The following is a 22,271-nucleotide window of genomic DNA, read 5'->3' on the forward strand; positions in this document are numbered from 1 at the left end:
TGTGTAGGCATAACATTCACATGCATTGTAGGCATGTTAGGAAATAAAGAAGGTGTAGACATGGGTGCAGGCATAGCAAGTTTGCAATTAACAGATAAATGATTAACCCTACCAGACTTCACACGGATTTTTCTACGTGCATATTTATCAGGTGTGTAGTTGTTATGTTTGTTAATTTCTACTTTCCCATTTCTATTGTTTTTCCTTTTTGATTCCGCTTTAACCTCAATTTTCTCCAATCTGCCATTTAATTGCTTGATTGACAAATGCCCTACATTGACTCTCTTGTTCTTTTTCACTTGACTTGTTTCTCCTGGAACAAAGTTCTTGGAAACTGATCCATATTTCTCATTTAACTTAGTTATCTTGGATTTGCTAACCAGCTTTCTTTCACTCAACGAATGTGGTTCCTTGTCTTTCGACGAATAATTCTTTTGATCATTCGACGGATAACATTCATCATTCGTCGAATCCACATCCGTTGAAAGTCCTTCTTCCAAGTTAGAATTCAGTTTCTCCTTGCTCTTTTTCCAGGCTTCATCACAGAAGGATTCTATGCCTTGAACTTTAGTAATTTATGCATGGACATCTCTGGATAATTTCCATGATTTAATTAATTTCTGTTCTCGTTCAAGTTACTTTCTTAAAATCTCCTCTTTCTTTAAGGATTCAGTTAGTTCATCTTTAGTAGTCTTGCACTCTATCTTCAGTTTCTCAAACTCAACAAATTCAGTTTCTAACACATTGTTTCTTTCACTTAAAAACAAATTGTTCTATTTTATTTTTATTGTTTTATTTAGTGAGAGATTTGAGTGTAACACGCAGATGATATAATTCAGTAAACATGTCATTTATAGCATCACTACACTCAGCTTTAGATAAATGTGCTAGATTAGTGGTGATTACCTGATTACTTGAAGAACTAACTTCTGCTTCATCTGATTTGGTCATCAGGGCTAGATTGACATAGCTTGTATCCTCATCTTCATCCAATCCATCAGCAGCCCGGTCATTTTCTTGAGTTAGAAAAGCCCTTTCCTTTTGTTTGAGCAACTCAAAGTACTTCTTTTTGTAATCTACAGGCTCAAACTTCTTTCTATTAGAATCAGGATTTATGCATTCACTTGCAAAATGACCATTCAAGCCACACTTGAAACATTTAAATTTTGACTTGTCAACCATATTTCTGTTTGGCTTGGTGTTAGGTCCAAAAGGTACATACAGAGGGGGGGTGAATGTATGTACTTCATTTTCTAAAATTAATTGCAACAGAATATCAAAAATAAAATGAAATAGACACACAAAGAGATTCTGGGTAAATATTCTTTTTTATTCAGAAGTATAAATACCCGGAGGTTTGCTTACAACTCCAAATACAAAGATCTGAAGCAACAAATATAAAAAGAACCAAAGCAATAAGCTATAAATCTAGGGTTCTTCTTATCACTCTAAAAATTAAAAGCTCTTATCAAATGGTATTAAATACAATCAAGAGAGCTTCAAATAATGAATATTACAAGTTTGTAAGGCTTTAAATGGTGTGGAACAAATTGGACATGACCTCTCCTTGTTAAATTGAGCTTTCAAAGTGAGTTGAGATAAATTTGCAAGAGCTTCGCACTTTGTAAAAATGGAGGAGTTACAGATCTGATTTACTTATGTTGATTATATAGAATTGTAGGCTGGAGAGAGAAGGAGGCTACGTGGCACAACTAAGACCAAGCAATTTGAATTTATAGCTTGCAAGAAATAACTTGCGACCCATAATTTTGGTGCAACTGGCGACTATGATTTGTCAACCTGCGACCTTGAATTAATTTCCCAACCTGCGCTGCCCATTTTTTTCTTCAACCTATGCTGAGTTTATTTAATACTTCAACTTGCGACACTTGTTTGGAGAGCTATAACCTGCGACCATGGGTAACAAGCAACAAGTACTTGCATTTCTATTTAATTAAATTCAAACAAAACAAGCTGCATGGGTTACTTTTTCTTGTAGCGTTGGTCAGACAATCAGCCAGGAGGAGACTGTGCTTCACGCGGCTGAATTACTTCACAAAAGCAGCTAGAGTGTGAGCCACACGCGTATCTTGCGCCACAAATTCATCAAACAGAAACCTGCCACTATGATTCATTTTATTTGTTGTTTGATTTATTATACTATGCAAGTATTGATTTATTTTCTTCAAATCACGTGGGACCGCAGCTTTGCACATACAAATGAAAAGGCCATTCTGGTTTCTTTTAATTTAATTAATCAACCACATGCCAAAAACCGCCATACAGATTTATTTTCCTTTGCTTTGCATTTGATATTCAAATTCTCGAGGCTGCCATTTCTTTGTTTTGTACACTCAATTATACACATGCATGCATACACCTGGTTGGCTGGAATAAAAATAAATAAACATTTTGATATTTAAAAATAAATAAACAAATGAATAATTAGATTTCATTTATTTATTTAAGTTAAAAATCAAATGTTAATTTATTTATTTTAAATCTATTGATGATATACTAATTAAATAAATAAATGAATTAATTTACATTTATTCATATAATAGAAAAATCAACCATTGATTAAAAATAAATTCTGTAAATCCTCGGGCTGTACTCCTCTGTATCTGCAGGCCTTCTAATCTTTGTTATTTTGTACTTTAATATATTTCTAGACTCCTTGAGTACAAAAACCACTTAACAATGTTTCTAAAAATAATATTCTGTTTCCTTTCAAGGATCACTGACGTCTCGTGCACGGGTCTGGTTCACAGACGACTAGTTCCACTCTCAGACCTTCGTATTATACCCGTACAAACCACTGTTAAGTAATCTACCAAATGTAACCAACTTCACTAGTAATCCTTGAGGTCCTTACACTGATTCGGATAACTGCTTCGAATGCCTACAACCTTATTCCTCTGATGCCTGAACATATTAATGAATTTCATACGGATCACTGTTGACGTCTTCTTCACTGCAGCTAACAAAACCTTTTTTGCATATACCCAATTAAACAATCTGTATTGATCCTAGTGGAACATAGGTTATTTCAAAGTCGTTTCCCTATGTTGAGTTATCCAAACCAATATTGAGCTTAGAAAACCTTCTGGATAGAAAAAGTAAATGCTTATCTATGCCATCCATATCATCTTGACCAAGATGGTCTTCATGTTCAGCTACTAGCCCTTTTCCTTTGCCTTCATAAACTCTAGGGTTTGGTACAGATTCCACAGCTTCAACCTTTGTCTCTTTCTCAACAACCAATGCAATGGATCCTCCCTTCTTCCTTCCTTTCTCTAGCTTCTCATCTTGCTCTATTTTAAGCTCATAGGACTTTGAATCCCATACAGTCTGTCCAAGGTAAATTCCTTGTTGTCTTGAGAGTTTCTTAGTGAGACTGTCATATGCTTCCATTCATTTGGTAGAGATCTAAGGAACTTGAGGTTTGAAACATTGGTCTGATAGATTCTTCCATGCAACTTTAGAGCATTTAGGATTTTTGAAACCTACTAAATATGTCAGTGAGTGACTCACTTTCTTCACTATCAAAATGCTCATATTGCTGAATCAGGATTTGTATTTTGTTTTCCCTTACCTGCTCAGTTCCATCACATATAACTTGAATTATATCCCAGACATCCTTAGTAGTTTTGTAGTTTATAATATTGTCAAACATGTCACCATCAACACCATTAAACAAAATATTCATGGCCTTCTTATCCTTATGAACTTGCTTAATATCTGGATCATACCATTCTTCTCTAGGCTTTGGGATGGATGGCTCATTTCCTGTAGCAGCTCTCATAGGAACATGTGGACTTTTCTCAATACAGTCCACATATCCCTCATATTGAGAAAGAAGATGCAGGTGTATTTTCACCTTCCAGTGGTGATAATTGTCTGTCCAGAAATGGAATCTTTACTTCATCATCTTTTATGTTCATCTTGTTTGTTGTTGTGATCTTTAAACTCTTTGTACTTCAAGAGCTTGGTCTGATACCAATTGTTATTCCCAAACAATCTAACAAAGAATTACAGAAGGGGGGTTGAATGTAATTCTGGCTACTTTTCAATTTTAAGAATTGTTCTACTTTGAATATTGTTAGATATATTTGAGATGTCATGTCTAATATGATTTGTGTTTAGTTTTCAGAACTTAACAACAGGACATATCAGGACTTACTGAAATCAGAACTTACTGAAGTCAGAACTTAATATCAGAACTTAAGGTGTCAGAAGATACATATCAGTACTTAAGTGCAGGAAGACTTTCAGATAAGGAATGCGGCTGATTTACAGGAGAAGATCGAGACTAAAATAATAGAAGATATGCATGGAAAGAGTTAGAGGACTAGAAGACTTATAGAAGATATTTGATTGATATATTTTAGGAGATAAAATTATATTCCATATCAATTAGAATATATCTTGTAAATGTGTACTATATAAACATAGCTTAGGGTTTACACTATATGTGTTATCATTATCGAGAAGATTATACATTGTAACCTAGCATCTCTTAGTGATATTTGTTCATCACTGAGAGAGAACAACAGTTCATATTGTAACAGAGTTTATTGAATATACTTGATCTTTGTTACATACTTGTGTTCAAATCGATTTGATTGTATAAACACTGTAGTCAACCCCCTTTTACAGTGTTGTGTGACCTAACAAGTGGTATCAGAGCTTTTCCGTTAACACACATACAGTAAAGATCCGAACAATCATGTCTGAAGAAACACAAACCCCAACTAAGCCCACCAAAACTCAAGAAACTCAAAACACCCAAACCCACAGTCGATATGAGACTATTAGAGCTCCCATACTGAGACCTTCTAAGTATCCTATATGGAAAGTGAAAATGGCTATGTTTCTGGAAGCTACAGATCCAAAATACCTTGACAGAATTAATGAAGGACCATATAAGCCTACCAAGCTCTCTGTTACAGTTGCTGATCAACCAGCAAAGTCCATACCAAAGGAGAAAGGTGATTACACAACTGAAGACATCTCATCTATTGCCAAGGATGCAAGGGTAAGACATTTGCTGCATAGTGCCATTGATAATGTCATGTCAAACAAGGTATTTGGATGCAAGACTGCAAAGGAGATATGGGATGCTTTGGAGATAAGATGCCAGGGAACTGATGCAATCAAAAAGAACAGGAGGACTATACTCACTCAAGAGTATGAGCACTTTGACTCAAAAGCTGATGAGTCATTAACTGACTTATATGACAGGTTTGTCAAACTCTTGAATGATCTGTCACTGGTGGACAAGGAATATGATCTTGAAGATTCAAATCTAAAATTCCTTTTAGCTCTTCCTGAAAATTGGGATTTGAAGTCTACTACCATAAGAGATAACTATGACCTTATTGAAACTACTCTTGATGAAATTTATGGTATGCTCAAGACTTATGAACTTGAGATGGATCAAAGGAGCAAGAGGCATGGAAGAAAGTCAAGGACAGTTGCTCTTAAAGCTGAGGAGGAATCTCCTAAAATGGTTGCCTCAAAAAGGGGCAAAGGAAAGGCTCTCATCAAAAAGTCTGATTTAGAGTCATCAAATTCTGATGATGATGATTCAGAAACTGAAAATTTATCTAAAGTTGATGTTGATGCAGAGATGATGCAACTGTGTGCTCTTATGGTGAAGGGTATCACAAAGATAGCCTACAGGAAATTCAGAAAGGGCAAGAAGTTTTCCAAGAAAGGTGGAAGTTCTGATAAGAAAGGATTCGGAAAGTCTGAAGGCAAAGGAAAGTCTGACAGAGGAGACAACTCAAATGTCAAATGCTACAATTGTGGTGACAGAGGCCACATATCTCCTGACTGCAAGAAAGGAAAAAGTGACAAAGGCAAGGCACTTGTCACAAAGAAGAAAAGCTGGACAGGCACTTCAGATTCTGAAAATGAGGTGAACTATGCCTTGATGGAAAATGCTGATAGCAGTACTGAAACTGCTGAATTGAAGGTACTTCAAACAACTTATGCTTTTCATATTGATGATATTACTGAGTTGAGATTATATCTTAAAACCATGTTCATTAGTTATAGAGAATCAGATTTTAACATGTGAAAGATTAACATCAGAAAATCTTGCTTTTAAAAAGAGAAGAAAAGGATTTAGTTTTTCTTCATCAAACTAAGAAAGAAAGAGATGATGCTTTGTATGTTAGAGATGAAGTGTTAAAATTGAATGAATCTCTAAAAGCTGACTTAGAAAAGGAAAGAGAGATTATCAGAATTTGGACTAACTCAGGTAGAACAACTCAGAATTTACTAAGTAGTGGAAACTGGAAAGAGGGCTTAGGTTATGGAGATGATAAAAGTGAGAAATGAACTGTGCAAATTGAGCCAATTGTTGTTAAACAGACTGCTAAGCCAAAGGTAAATCCTGTTAAGTTTGTAGCAAAAACTGTAAAGTCTGATTCTGAAAAGATGAAAGAGTCTAGGATAAAAGTCAAAGAAAAGTCAATGTTAGGTCCCGAATTATCGTAGAAGGGGGCTTGAATACGATAATCACTAAATTAAAAATTCTTTTGAATCTTTAGCGGATAAAATATTTAGTGCTCGGTTAGTGGTTTCGTGTTCTTGAGAGGAATAGTATTTGGAACGATAAAAATGAGGAACACAAGATATTCGGGAAAATATATATTCATATATAAATCCTCGAGGGTGTTGCTACACTTCGCTAAATAAATTAATCGGCTATAATCTAAGAACAACAAAGTTCCTAGCTACTACAAAGATTTACAAATCAAATCATATACAATAATCTAGCTTTTGTTTGTACTAGGATTTAATTACTGGGTAACAATTATAATGCCCCTAAGAATATACAAGAGTTAAATCGGGCATCATAACGTTACTCCGATAAGAAGTTAAACGGATAAACAAAAAGCTTGAGCTTCTCTATAAATCAATGCTGCCATTTTCACTTCTCTTTTGGGAGAGAAGATGAACAGAAGTTGATTAAAAAATAAAATGAATGGCTCTATCTTTCTTCTGCAAAGTGTAGACTTCGTATACAATAAAATTGTGTGGCTGAGAGTGAGTAGCTTCTGTCGCGACAGGAGATACAATTCTGTGGCGGCAGCATGTGTGGCGACAAGGGGAGAGGGTGCTCTCTGTGGAAACACCTTAATACTAAAACAACAAGTACATGTATGTACTTGGTAAACAAAATATGTTCACTTATGGCGACCTTATGTCACCCAGGTTTCTTTATTTTATTTGATTTTTCTTTTCTTTTTTTCTTATTTTCGTGGGTCCCTTCCTAAAAACCAAAAATTAGTGCCAATATGTAGTAGTTTTTGTGGATTATGCGACCAAGTAAGTAGAAGCAAAGCCTCTTTCCAAAATCAGAGAGAAAGAAATGATTAAATTTTCATGGAACATGTCGTATTTCGGTTTGTAGTCCCAAGGATCCTTGTTTACGACAATGGCACATAATTTGTGGGGGCTTAATTTAAAAAAAAACTTATAGGAACTAAAGATCCAGCACATCGAAGCCTCAATCGCATAACCACAAGCCTATGGGCTAACAGAAGTGACAAATAGAACTATCCTACAAGGCTTAAAAAAAGGATTGAAGAAATTCCCCGTTATTGGGTCGACGAGCTCCCAAATGTTCTATGGTCCTATAGGACAACACCTCGGTCTGTAACCGATGAAATCCCTTTTCGCTTGGCGTACGGTGTCGACGCAGTTCTATCCGTCGAAATAAGCTTAATCTCCCCATGTGTCGAGGTCTTCGACCCTTCACTAGCCCTCGATGGCTTGTGCTTTCACAATGATCTACTCGAAGAAACAAGAGAGGAATCACGACTCCGAATGATTGCACAACAGGAAAAAATGGCCAAGTACTTTAAAAAGAAAGTCAAAGCCAAGAATCTTAAGATCAATGACCTGGTACTCCGTAATCCCGCAGCCTCGCAGCCCATAGTGACGGGAAAGTTCAAGCCAACATGGGAAGGTCCATATCAGGTCTCGAAGATTGTCTGCACAGGAACCTGTGAACTAACACATCTCGACGGTCGACCAATTAAAAATGCCTGGAATGAAATCCATCTCAAGAAATTCTACCAATAATTCACCTTAGTATGTAATAATCGAAGCTTATGAGACGTTGTCCACCAAGTCAAAATCAACCCTCGATACAATGAGGGTCAATATGAGACCTCCATCGAGTGATTATTAATTTATGAAAATGTAAGCTTCACATTGCCTTCTTATCTTAACGACAACGACTATAGAAAGCTACGTAAAAACATTAACCTTCACCGTGTCATAAAAAAAACACAAACACCACAAATTCTACGCATTAAGAAGGACCAAGAAAATCAACTGAAATATAACAGCCATTAAAATTCTACCAGTAGATCGCTTTAACCAAATTCGAAATTTGCAAAACATCACACCCCGCCTTAAAACAGCCCTCGAAGCAATGGGGTTGATATGAGATCCCCGTCGGGGGCCCATTAAGCTATTTAAATAAAAGCTTCGATATTATTCAAAATCCCACTTTATATTTGATAATTAATTGTTAAAAGCTGCTACAATGTCAAGCGAAAACTTTGACACACTTCTAGTAGATTTCAAAAATAACAATCACACAGACACACTTCTCAAACATTACAAATTAACTAAGTCAAGAAGAAGAGAAAGAGGTGCACCTGCAAAGAAAAATTCTATAAATCCTAAAGAAGAATACAACCTAACAGAGATAACAGAATATTCATATTACCCAACAAAAATCACCAAACAAAAGTCAGTAAAATAAGTACGAATAAACTACAAGGCAATCTGAGACAAGAAAATTATCTTTAAACATTCAGGGCAAAAACCCAAATCCTAAAACCGAACAATAAAAAGCCAGCGTCATAAAACACAGGAAACATAATTCAAACGACAATTGAATAAACTGAAATGTCAAAAGTAGCAGGAAAATTAATACATCAATAAACGGGGCATTCCCCGCCTTCAAGAACCACCAGCTTGATCACCCCCCAGCGAGGTTGCGAGATCACGTAGATAATCCTCAAAAGAGTGCCCATCGACATTAAAACCCGTATCCGCCATCCGACGAACATATCGACTATAACCATCGCCCAAGGCCACAACAATATCCTCCACCCTCTTTTGCACTTCCATCTTCAAGTTCTCATTCTCTTCAACAATTAACTTGTACGATCCATTCATACAATCTATTTGACGATCCAAACCTTCACGATTGACCTTTTCATCATCACTTTCCTTCTCAACATTGCAAAGTCGGGTCTCGAGTTCTTTCACCTTATTAATCGGCAACTGCTCAGAAATATCCATCTCCCCAACTCGCCTCGACAATGCGGAGTTCGCGGTTGCCATATCACCTGCTCGCATCTCCACCTCATCATAACTCGAACCAATTCTCTTATTCTCACCCTTAAGAGTTGCTATCTTGGTCTCCAACTTAGACCGAACCTCGCTACCATTATCAGTTTTAAACTCTTCCATGATGTACATAAAATCGGCATGGAACTGTCACGAAATAAGATGAACATATATGCGATAAAGGAATGATAAAAAATAAAGACGACCAACACAAAGCAAACAAACACTATATGACAAATAAATGAAAATTAGAAAGGAAAGAGTTACCCATCCAACTCGACCTTTACATCGATCAACAAGCTCATCTCGACTCCTACCTTCATAAGCCACGACATCATGAGGAAGATTGAAGAATTTAAGAGCTCTTAAAGGCAAAGTCACCCCACCAATCCAACGCTCGATCGGCTGAATCTCGACCCTAACAGCTTCTCTCCTAGACCAAGGGTCGACTGTGTTAGACATCAATACTCGATTACCAACCAACGTCAAAGTCTTAATCACCACACCAACCATCAAATTACCCGACCCGCATAACTTCACCAACTTCATCTCCCCCTACCTCACGACGATGCCGTTTACGAGGATTGGCATCGGCAGGCTCAACATCCGGCCCAACTTTACCTTGATCCTCCACCACTTTATTCCCCTGGTCATCAAGAAGCTCTATCGACACATAATGGTCAGGTCTCAATGGACCGGGCTTGGATACATCGACAACCCCTCTTGACGCTCGCTGAACAAATAGCAACATAGCCTTATCCATCTCTTCTCGAATCCCACTATTCAGAAATTTCTTCAACGAAGCCCCTGCCACTAAAAAAAGAAAAGAAGAAGAAGATCAGTTAATCTGTCAGACAAATAAAGAAGAAGAAGAGAAATAAAAATCCTACCATACAAAATAGAATAAATAACATATAAATAAACATAAAATAAGCAAAGAAAGCCATCGAATGCATCTCCCTTATCATCATGCATCTCCAAAAACTTAAGGTATTTCAATTATAGGGGGTGTATATCGACCTCGAACCATGAAATTAGTCCAAATAACTTATATCATACTTCTCTAAATTGTTCAAATAATCTATAGTACCCTGGATAATCTTCCTACCCGGCCTCACAAATTCCAAATTCGGCCCCCCAATGTATAGCCATTTGGCATGATAGCCCGAATTCGAAGACCTCACACTCACAATCTTCATTATTTTATGACGGGTATCAAAGTGAACCTGCCCCTCGTGATATCGGAAACCATATATTGAAAAAAAAATAAGTTTACCGAAGGGACCTTATTCCTATCACAACATGAAGCAACAAATCCACTAAGTTGGGCAATGGAGTTGGGCGCCAATTGGCCAACCCCATACCCAATAGCCTCGTACATCGCTAATAAAAAAAGATGCATCGGTAGCCGAAGTCCAAAATGGAATAAAATCATCGGTATTCCATGCATGCCAAACTCAGGCATCACCCACACACGGTCATCTGCAGTGGAAATTCGGTATTGATATCTGTTGTCAAGATCAACATATAACTTCAGCTTGCTCAAAAGAAGATCCTTGGTGATATAGTGAATCAGATAGTTAAGGCTCGGTTTTTCTAAAAACTCCTCCCTACCCAAACGAAGACTCTCCTATACAATCCCATTCCTAAATGTTATGGTTCGAGGACTCAGGGGTGGCGATGGGTGTGGACCGTCGGGAATTCTACCTAAAAACTCATCATCCTCCAATAAATCAAAAGACCCACACTGAGCCAAATCTGGAATCACCAGGTTATTTAAGTTCAAAAAGGATTCTTGATCACCCTCCTCGAGAGGCCTCTTTCCAGGATCGCGATCGGAGACAGTGTGAATAGAAGAGGAAGAAATGTTGATAGAATACAAGATATTACAATAACAAAAAAACACGACACTCGCATGGGAAAAGAAAGATAATAACAAGGAAGGTTAGGAAAGAACTTACAGAGCGGTGTCATTGGAAAGAAAGGGAGGACGCGCTGCTAAAACTTTTGATAGGAAGGGTGGAATCCGAACAGGCAACTCCCCAATCAATGAACTTAAAAATTAAAAAGAGGAGGGAAACGTTTATATATACATTTCAAAAAAAAGAGAGAAAGAAACAACAAACAATATCTATATTATTAAATTCCCTACCCTAACTCTTTATCTCCTCTTCTATTTTATTTTATTATATTTTCCTTACTAACTTTAACAAATATCTGTATTGTTATTTTTTCCTTGTCCGATTTTCAGAAAACAAAATAACTGGTACAAATCTAAAGATATTGCTCAAAATATGGAGGGGGACAAATGTTGAATCATGGACCCAAAGAGAAGGCCCAAAAGGACTTAATTATAATAACTAGATAGATTTTAGATAAAATCCCAATAGGCCCATTTGTGAAGAGAAGGCCCCTTTGGGACTTCTGATAAATATAGAGCCATTAGCTCATTTATAAAGGTTTGAATTTTTAATAGAGAAAGATCTTCCAAATATTATTCAAATATTCCCTTTTATTATTTGGATCATCATCTTCCTTTTTCTCCTTTTTGTTCAACCTAAGTCACTTCGTGTCGCATGGATTCATTGTGCCACTCGAGGTAGAAAAACTTGTAGGTTTAGCGAATTATCGCAAATATGAATGGGTTGACATACCTTCACCAAAATAACCTTTAGAAAATTCCTTTAAACGAATCATTTTTTGCATAAAAAAAACTAGACTCTGATATCTTTCTAATGATATATAATTCATTTCCCAGAACATTCTCAATTAAAACAGTTTATTCTTCAAAGTCAGGCATTCCGTAGTTTCTGTATTTTCAGTTTTGCTTTTTCCTTGTTCGCACAGCTCTTGCATATTATGCACTTAACTAGAGCATCATTTTTATTGAACTCCCATCTAGCTGTTGTGTTGTGGTAGCCCTGAAAATTATCAACAAAGAGATGTTTAAAGTTTTCCAGAGTTGGATTTTTCGCAGCTACCTTGTTTTTGTTTTCGCCAAGTAAACTCGAGGACACAATAAAATTATCTTGACTTTGGTCACGATCTGAAATAGAGAAGCCAATTTGTGTTGTGTAGTTATGTTTCGATGAGTATATCCAGTAATTTATGATGGTGGAATCGAGGATGACTTGGTGTGTTTGCGGGCAAAACACCTGGTTTATTATTCCAAGTCCTGAAAAGTACTAATACTCTATGGAAATCGGAAGTGCTTACTCGTACCAGTAACTGAAAAAGACCAACATTAACATAAAATTATTATGGTGATCCAATAATGGAGAAATCAGTATTGTGGACAGAATACTAGATATATTTGAGAGAGAGATTTATTATATGATAGTTTTGGTGCATACAGTAATCTATGGCTAAAGCACGTATATAGATTATATTATTGCAATCGTAGAAAAGATCACAAAATATATATAGTTAAGCACTTCTCTTTGCAGAACTATAAAGTACCAGGTAACAAGTTTTATAGCCTCCATTATAAGACATGTCAAATTCGTGATAATATTCATTAATTTTGGGTTTTAACCGTGATGTGAACATGAGTTTTTTAAATAAAATCAATAATAATATATGACATAGTAGATCATATATCAGAGTATATTCGACCCTGAAGAAAAAAATGGTGGGTTTTATGTCCTACAAATCATTAGTTAGGTCCAAAACTCCACAGAATCTTACTTGGCCAAGATAAATCCATTACTATTTATAACCTCATGTCATAACTTACGAATAACATAATTTACAGGCTTGTGTATAACGAGTCAAAATTCTTCAACATGTAATAGCGTAAGGTGTGTTGAAAATAGAATTTATTACGACAGACTTTGAATTGTCTTGTACAATAGAACTTTATATATCACATAACATAAGTAGGCAATAAATTATTGTACTTTCTTAAATTTAAGATTGCATTACTGTACTTTCCTAAATTTAAGATTTCTTTATGTTCTCAGGCTAACAATTGGAGATATCTTGTTCCTTCAGCTTTTCCAAATTCTATCTCGCTTGGGCTTGAGCATCCTGCTTGCAAACAACATATATGATATTATGGCATACATTTCAGCTAGATAGTGTATTGAGCTATTCTTTGTAATATTCAGCTCATCCCAAAAGATGCTATAGTTTTTCTATTTTGTGCTTTTTACTCCCAAACCGACCCTTAATATTAAGAGCAGTTTTCAGCATGAGCTTTGGCTGGTTGTAGTTTTTGAAATTTTCCTCTCCTTTTCCAACCAGTATGCGACTCTTCTATTAATGCATAGATCAAATAACAAGGATCAGTAACAACTATTTTCTTAGACATTAGCCATACTTCTTAAAGTAAACTATTAGAGAGTATATAAAATTTATGTACAATACTGATAAAAGTCCTTAACAGCGCAATGTATTAATTTTCCTCAAATTAAGACATTTAACAACATGTTTTTATGCTTAAGAATGTATTAGAAAGTCACACTTACAACACAAATCTTTCTTGTACATAAGTTGAACTAAAAAGAATAGTATTTGGAGAATATGTCTACAACGATCACTCGTTTGACAACAAAAAAATTACTCATCAAAAAATATTTTTGACATAAAAGTACTTATTGTTGTCGGTGCGGCTATGTAACATAGAAGATATGCATAACAAAATATGAGATATCATCAACATAATATGAATAAAAAAATTAAAGGCTAGTCCATTTATTATTTTTTTTTTTAAATTGATTCCACCAAGTCATGTCTGGCTTATGTCTTTTTCGGTCGATCGGCTAGATGTTATTTATAAATTCACGATGTTTTTCTCTGTGCTCGTCCCTTATTTCTTACACGGTCATCCACAACGGGAGACACGACGATCATTTAGATTTTGGTTTAAGCTTACTTGTACGTTTCCACAGACGTCGCCAAATGTTGAAATCAATTTTCTGCATGGATGGTTTTCGGTCGGACCTGCAAGGAGAAGAATGCGAGGATTTGTTCTCCAATTCACCTCCGTTGTGAGAATCATTAATTGATATTCGTAGGTAAGATATGAACGTACAAGTACTTATAGAAGATGTAATTGTGATATGAGATTATGTATCAAAATAGCAAACATGGACCAATCTTTATCCAGGGTATTGTCCACTCTTGGTGGTCAGTGAGTGAACCCAGGAAGGAAGAGGAGGGAGATGAGGGAGGACGTGACATATCAGTTCGTTACTTCTGATTTGGACATTCCTTGGAGTGTTTGTGTAGCTTCTTTGGCTTTCTTCGGACTGGGCTTCCAATTTAGACATATTTTGGTTTAATATCTATGGATGTTTGCATCATCGGTCCATTATGTAAACTGTTAATCCAGACGGGGCTCCAAAACTCCTTAAATGTTTCTAGGGAAAATTGGATGATCGAGAGAGTAGCTCTCACATACACTTTCAAAAATTGAAAAATTGACAATATACCTCTCTTTTTAGAGTTTGTGACAAGGATAACACTTTTAAAAATTTTGGCCTAAAATACCATCTTATACACATTTCTAAGTTGGTTATTGCCAATATAAGTTTTACATACAAGTTTTACAGATGGATAATTTGTATTAAAAAATTTTAAAAAAAATAAAATAAAAGTTAATTGGAGATACGCATTCAAGCCTTTAGCTTTGGTGATACGCATTTGGGACAAGCGTGTCTAGTATTCCGTTTTTTTAAGTAATACACATTTCTCAAATTCTTAATATACTTACTCATTTCTCAAATACGTATTATGCGAGTATTTTTTATCATAAACTTCAAAAAGTGGTAAAAAAATTTACAATTTCTGAAAAAGGGTATTTTTAGCTGTCACACCCACAAAAGTTTCTCTTAATGTTATTTTTTTTAATTTTTTTCCTTAATTTTGAACAAAATATTTAGGATTATATTGATGAATTTTTTTGTTTCACCGGTATGTGATGACTTTGTTAGTATATCCCATACCAAGAAATAATGCTTCTAATATATAGATCCAGTCTCTATCTAGTATGTAATGGGGTCTTGTCTTTGTTACCCACCGTATGTTCCCTTTCCATCAGATAAGACAAAAACATATTATTACTTCTCATTGTGATAACGACCAAATCATGATTCCCATTTATTTATATCACATTTTAATTTAACTTTTCAATCAGAATCTAAATTCCCCGTGAGCATGCTTTTGTTAGTTTTTTAATATAAGACAATATGCCTGGTCGTCACTAGCTGGAATATACTAAATCTGTTCCAGTTGTATTAGCTCTACTCTGTATTGAAGAATTGAACTGACATTGTGTAACAATATGCACATGCCTGAGCTTCTTGTTGAGCATATTTTGACAGTGCAAAACAATTAGCAAACAAAAGGAGATGATATAAATAACAAAAAACGGAAAAATGATAGTTCAACAAGCAGAAAGTACTGTAAAGAACAATTTGCTAAGTTGATAAGAGATCTGAGTGCCAAAGCTTCTGCTGTCAACAAAACAAGGCATAACCTACTGGCAATTTAGTTCGTCGTAATCCTGGTCCAGACTCCAGTCGATTTTGTGATCTCTAAAACCGATTTGTTAAAGCATTTTACTCGCGGGATTTTTATCAATTTGTTTCAAGTATGCTGATAACATTTGCTAACCCATTGTCGTTTATCTTCGTATATGAGCAACGAAGTTATCAATCTCAGCACGAGTATCGCCTCCTTCGGCAACAGATTTCTTGACAGTCATACTCAACTCTACCGTTCTCTTCCTTATCTCTTCTCCTTCTTGCGATGCCATTAACTGTCTAACAGCATTCTCAATTGTCAACCACTCCGTTAACTTATCCCTAAGCGCCCAATCCTTTACCACAACTCCAATTTTTAGAACTTCGGTCACTAACAGAGCATTATGAGGCTGATCAGAATGCATAGGCCATGTAGCAATAGGCACTCCCATTGTTATACTTTCCAAACATGAATTCCATCCACAGTGACTCATAAATCCTCCGGTAGATGCATGCGCCAAGATCTCCAGCTGGGGCGCCCAATCTCTTACTATGATTCCTTGCCCGTTTAGTTCTAATCTTTCTTCATACTGAATTGGCAACTTATATGTTCTTACATCATCCAAAAATATGTCTGCTTTATCCGCATCACGCAGTACCCAAATGAACTTCTGACCACTGTTTTCTAGCCCAATTGCAAGGCTCTCAACTTGCTTATCTGTTAAACTGGTTGTTGTCCCGAAAGAAACAAATATAACAGAATCACAAACTTGTTTGTCTAGCCACTCCAAGCATTTGTGGCGTACATAAGATGGATCCTTGGCCTTGCATATCTCCACGGGGTTGAATGGTCCGATAGCCCATTGCTTGTCGTTTACTTTTGCTAGCGCGTCAAGAAATGGAGCTTCGATTGCTTTACATGTATTGTAAAGTGCACCTGAGCTATACCTAATAAGATCCTCTTGCTGCTTATAGAAGAACTCCATGGCTTCAGAACTGAGTGTAGTTGCTACACAAGGAAGCTGTTTTACGACCTGATCATTGATAAATTCAAAACATGATTCCCCCAAAGTTTCACAAAATGTACGAAAAGCTGAGAGGGGATGAAAACAATAGGCCTCTCCGTTTGGTAATAAAGCCACATCTTGACCGACATAGGGAATCAGAAAATCATATATTACGACAACCCTTCTGGAAGTGGTAGACAGAGCTGATAGTAGTTCAGCCACTTGTTTTCGGAGATGCAATGCAGAGAAGAAAGACGGTACAAGATGTGAAGGGAACTGGAAAGCCAAGTGTGGATTAGCAGGAGGAGAATCAAAATCAGGCACTGGAAATTCATGGAATTTTACCAGTGAAGTTGCGCGAGAATCCCAACCCTGGACTCTGAGCTTGGCCTGGCGACAGTGGATAGCAGTAGTGACATAATGAACCTGAATATTGTAAGAGGCAACGAGACGGGAGAGGTGGAGGAGCTGGTTCAGATGGCCTTGTGCAGGAAAAGGAACCATCACTACTGTTACTTCACTCTTTGTTGCTTGCTTCTCGGCCTCCTTGTTATAGCCCATTCTTTAGTGTTTCTGCTTCAATCTTTTTAAAGAACAAGTGCAGCACCAAACAATCTAAATAAATCTACTATATGTATTTGCTCTATTGGGTTTGTCCAAATCCCAATTAATTAATATAGTTTACAAAGTACAAACTAGGAAACTACTAGTGCTTTGTTCTATGATGATCGATGATACTACTGGTGCTTCATCATACTAATGTGACTGATGATTTGCAACTAGTTTGAAAGCTGAAGTTCTTTAGATCGGAGACATTTCTCTATATATACAGGACCACGTAATCATGGCGGAAACAAGTGGGCTAAAATTTTTAAACCCTAGCTAGAATCCAAAATATGAAAAATTAGTTATAATTTATTTTAGCCGCGACTCTGAGACAAACATGGTTCTTCCGCTAAATGTAACAAGCTAGTTTATTTTGACGTCATTGCAGACGATACGCAAGAAGCTGCGGGGTCCTACATGCAACCTCAGGGTAAATATTTTGTGGCTGTATTTGATCCCTGAACCCCCATTTTGTGATGTGACTCTGAATCTGATCTCCTTTGTTTAATTGGAATTATGTTCTTAAATTTAGAGGAAACATTCATATATACACGTACTCGTCGATCAAATGTTTGTCGAGCACCTTCTACGAGTGAAACATGCCTGATTATTATTCAAGTATTGTTTGCTGGTAAGTAGATTCAATCAAATATTATTAGAAACAGTGTTTTTCAATTAGTATTCTTTATCAATTATTGTTTTTGTAAAATTGGAAGAGAACAATGTGTGAATACAATCTGCGATTAATACATATAAATCAAATAAGTGTGTGCGTGAGTAAACGAAATCAAACAGAGAAAGGAAGAATATAACCAAATGGAAATCCTCGAGTTCAGTTGAAACTGTCTCCTTAAAGCTATTTCGCCTCTCACCGTATGTGCAGTCGATAGTCTCCCAGGATAAAACGAGATACCAGTATAATCGATAGATCGAATATCCTCTCAGCGAACTTGAACTAAGCCCGAGAACTTGTTGAGAAACTCACTAACAAGTATAGCAACATAGAGGCAAGTGAATAAAGAATTTAACAAGTTTAGGCCAAGACCACAGTTAACAAAACAAAACATGCAGGTCAACAAAATCAGTAACTGAAATAACGAAGAGAGAAAGAAAGATGTACCCGAAACCATAGCTTTCAACAGTGACTGAAATAAAGGTTTACAGATACAAAATGCCAAGAAAAATGATTACAGCTGAGTCACCAGGCCTTGCTCGAAGTCCTGGCTGCTCTTGAAGAGATTATTGCCCCCTACCTGCTGCGTTTGGGATGTGCGCAATATCTCCACCAGGATAAAACAGCTCGGAGTTTATGTTAACAGCAGCAACAAAACCTCCACTTCGACCAGCACCTCAGTCGCCGGAAAATATCAGCACTTCAGGACTTATGGGAGAGAAATGCAGAGAGATTGAAGAGAAGAGATGAGAATGTAGTATGTTGTATTCATTCAGTTTAGCCTCTATTTATAGGAGAGGAAAATTGAAACTGTCCACACACTTAATATCTGAATTAAACTGCTCCATTAATGAAAAAATCAAAACTGATCAGATTTTGAATTCATAAATGAAAAAATCAAAACTGAACAGCTTTTGAATTTAAATTATTTGTAACAGCTTTTCACATTAACACCCACATTATTATCAGAACTTAAGTTAAGTTCTGATTCGACTCATCAGTACTTAAGTTCTGATTCGACTCATCAGTACTTAAGTTCTGATTCTGATATCAGAACTTGTTAAGTTCTGATTTTATTCATCAGTTCTTAAGTTCTGATTCTTATATCAGAACTTGTTACAGATTATTTGCAGGTTCAATATATTTAGACTACTTAGCCTATTTCAGAACCCAGCCCAATAATCCAATCACCGATAAATAAATTCGAATTAAAATAATTCTCAAATAAATAAAATCCTCGCCCAGGTCGCCTCGCGTACGCGAGACGCCGAGACATTCGCCCAAATCGCCCTTCGACCCGACCCAGTCCGGTGCGGTGCGGTGCGTGGCGGGGCGGGGCGCGCGTGTGTGTGTGTGTGAAGCACACAACAACACAATGGACCATCACACACCTTAGTAGTTGTATACTACTCATGTGGGTAATACCATATAAAGCACACAACCCCCTTTATTTATTTCAATGTGGGACAAACATTCTCAAATTTTCCAAGCTTTTCCAAGCTACTTTCATCTCTCATTTCATATGGATTTCATTAAGAAAATTCTTAAAACCATACATGAAAATTTAAGTTCAAATATCATTGAACAATTTCCAATCATTAGATTTTAGGATTAACATCAAGAACATAATTAAATTAAGCTCTAAAATCCTAATTTTCTAACAATCCCCCACAAATCCATACAGAAATGTGATCAATTTCCCATCATGACTTGTTTTTCAGAGTCGGTACCCTTCCGGGTTTGAACCCTCCTAATTCCTCTACTTCAATGGCTATCGGACTCAAATGGAATGTTTCACCTTGAATCTTAATCCGTTTAGTATAACCATATTCCATAGACGACGACAAGTCAAAGGTTATGGTGCCAATCTACGGCTCTGAGACATTAATGGTCATGTCTCGATCCTGTTTGTCGAATGCTTCAAGGATTAACCCTATCCTCTAATTGCGACCACACAATTACATTCGCTTAGCTGGGCATCTCCAGAGATATACTGCCTCTATCTCGTCAAATGACTTGATCCCATTCAGAGTTTCAACACTCTTGCTTTTCTGGCAGTGTCAGTACCTTCTAGGTTTACAGGGGATAGATTCAGATACTGTAGTATCATCTATGTAGCAAAGGTACTGCCAACTCATCCTTACAGCTTGTTATTACCCATTGAATACACTTCAAGGGATCTCCTCTCATGTGTATTGGGTTCCCACTGTTGATGAATTATGATGGGTTGACAATCCCATCCCCAACCTTGACTTAAGGACCACTGCAGGTTCCAGTCCTTTAGTAAGAGGATCAGCTATATTATTCTGAGTTCCTATGAACTCTATAGCTATGATCCTATCAGTCACTAAACCCCTTATAGACTTGAGTCTAACTTGGATGTGTCTCTTAGTTTTAGCATTATGCTTTTTACTGCTAATCTTGTCGATAGTTGTTCGACTATCACAGTGAATAGCAATAGCAGGGAGCGGTCTGCTTACTACAGGTATTGCAGACATAAGTCCGTGTAACCATTCAGCCTCCGTCCCTGTGGCATCAAGTGCACACAACTCAGCCTCAAAAGTAGACCGAGTAACAATAGTCTGTCTGCTTGACTTCCAGGATATTGCTCCACCAGCCAAGGTGAACACGTATCCAGTCACTCCATTGGAACCAGACTTCTTAGCTATCCAACTTGCATCACTGTACCCTTCAAGCACACCAGGAAATCTCCTGTAGTGTAAACTAAGGTACATTGTGCCTTTTAGATATCTAAGTACTCTATCAAGAGCATCCCAATGAGTTCTGTTTGGACAGCTTGTATATCTCGCCAATTTAGACACAGAATATGAAATATCTGGTCTAGTACAGTTAGCAAGATACTGCAAGCTCCCAATAATCTGAGAATACCTTAACTGAGACACAGGCACTCCTGAAGTATTCTTGACAAGGGCAACTTTCGAATCATAAGGTGTACTAGCGATTCTACACTGTGAATAACCATATTTCTCAAGTATAGATTTCTCTATATAATGAGATTGAGTCAAGGTTATTCCTTCAGTGGACTGAATCAATTTGATTCCAAGAATCACACTTGCCTCACCCATATCCTTCATTTCAAAATGCCTTTTCAAGAATTCTTTAGTCTCGTTAATAATCTCAATATTGGTTCCAAACAATAAAATATCATCCACATATAGGCACAAAATAACACACTCATTACCTTTAACTTTAGTGTAGACACACTTATCACTTTCATTAATCTTATAACTGAAAGGCAATATAGTTTCATCAAACTTTTTATGCCAATCTCTGGGAGCTTGTTTCAAGCCATAGATGGACTTGATCAACTTACATACTTTCCTTTCATTGCCTGATGCAACAAATCCATCAGGCTGATCCATATAAATCTCTTCCTCAAGTTCACCATGAAGAAAAGCCGTCTTTACATCCATCTGATGGATGATAAGACCATGGACTGAAGCCAATGCTATAAGCATTCGGATTGTTACCATTCTTGCAACTGGAGAGTATGTATCAAAATAATCAATTCCTTCCTTTTGCTTAAAACCCTTAGCTACCAGTCTAGCTTTGTACTTATCTATTGATCCGTCAGGGTTCAACTTCCTTTTAAAGACCCATTTGCACCCAATAGTAGAACACCCAGGAGGGAGATCAACCAACTCCCATGTTCCATTGGAAACAATAGAGTCAATTTCACTCTTGATAGCGCCCTTCCAGTGCCTTGACTCAGAAGAATCCATAGCTTGCCGGAAAGTTAAAGGTTCGTCCTCGATATTGTAAGTGATGAAATCACCTCCAAAATCCTTGACTATTTTTGCACGCTTACTTCTCCTTGGTTCCTCTAATTCCTTAGGAATAGAGCTACTACTAGGTTCCGCCCCCACATTTGTCATCTTTTCCACATGATCAGGAATAGAACTTGATGTGTGAGTAGGATCTTCCTCAGAAGTCGTTTCAGGTATTCCAGTCTTCATAGGGTAGACATCCTCAAAGAATGTCGCATCTCGAAATTCAACTATCGTGTTTGCCACTATACCATCTATGTCAGATTTTAACACTAAAAATCTCATAGCTGTAGTGGTTTCAAGATAACCCAGAAAGATACAGTCAACAGTCTTTGGACCTAGTTTC

The 22,271-nt window shown here is 36.7% G+C and overlaps 1 protein-coding gene across 1 annotated transcript; it reads right to left on the reverse strand.

Annotated features, from left to right (window-relative positions):
- Positions 1 to 15,747: 15,747 nt before the first annotated feature.
- LOC141707206 (zeatin O-glucosyltransferase-like) lies at positions 15,748 to 17,708 on the reverse strand. Its single transcript, XM_074510247.1, has one exon. It carries the CDS (start codon positions 17,417 to 17,419, stop codon positions 16,013 to 16,015), a length of 1,407 nt encoding a protein of 468 aa, XP_074366348.1. The 5' UTR covers positions 17,420 to 17,708; the 3' UTR covers positions 15,748 to 16,012.
- Between the last annotated feature and the right edge of the window lie 4,563 nt (positions 17,709 to 22,271).

The sequence above is a fragment of the Apium graveolens genome, chromosome 2 (genome assembly GCF_009905375.1).
Source record: "Apium graveolens cultivar Ventura chromosome 2, ASM990537v1, whole genome shotgun sequence".
In the NCBI taxonomy this organism is placed as follows: Eukaryota; Viridiplantae; Streptophyta; class Magnoliopsida; order Apiales; family Apiaceae; genus Apium; species Apium graveolens.

Coding starts and splice junctions, on each gene's coding strand:
- LOC141707206 (XM_074510247.1), bottom strand. CDS start 17,419: ATGGGCTATAACAAGGAGGCCGAGAAGCAAGCAACAAAGAGTGAAGTA.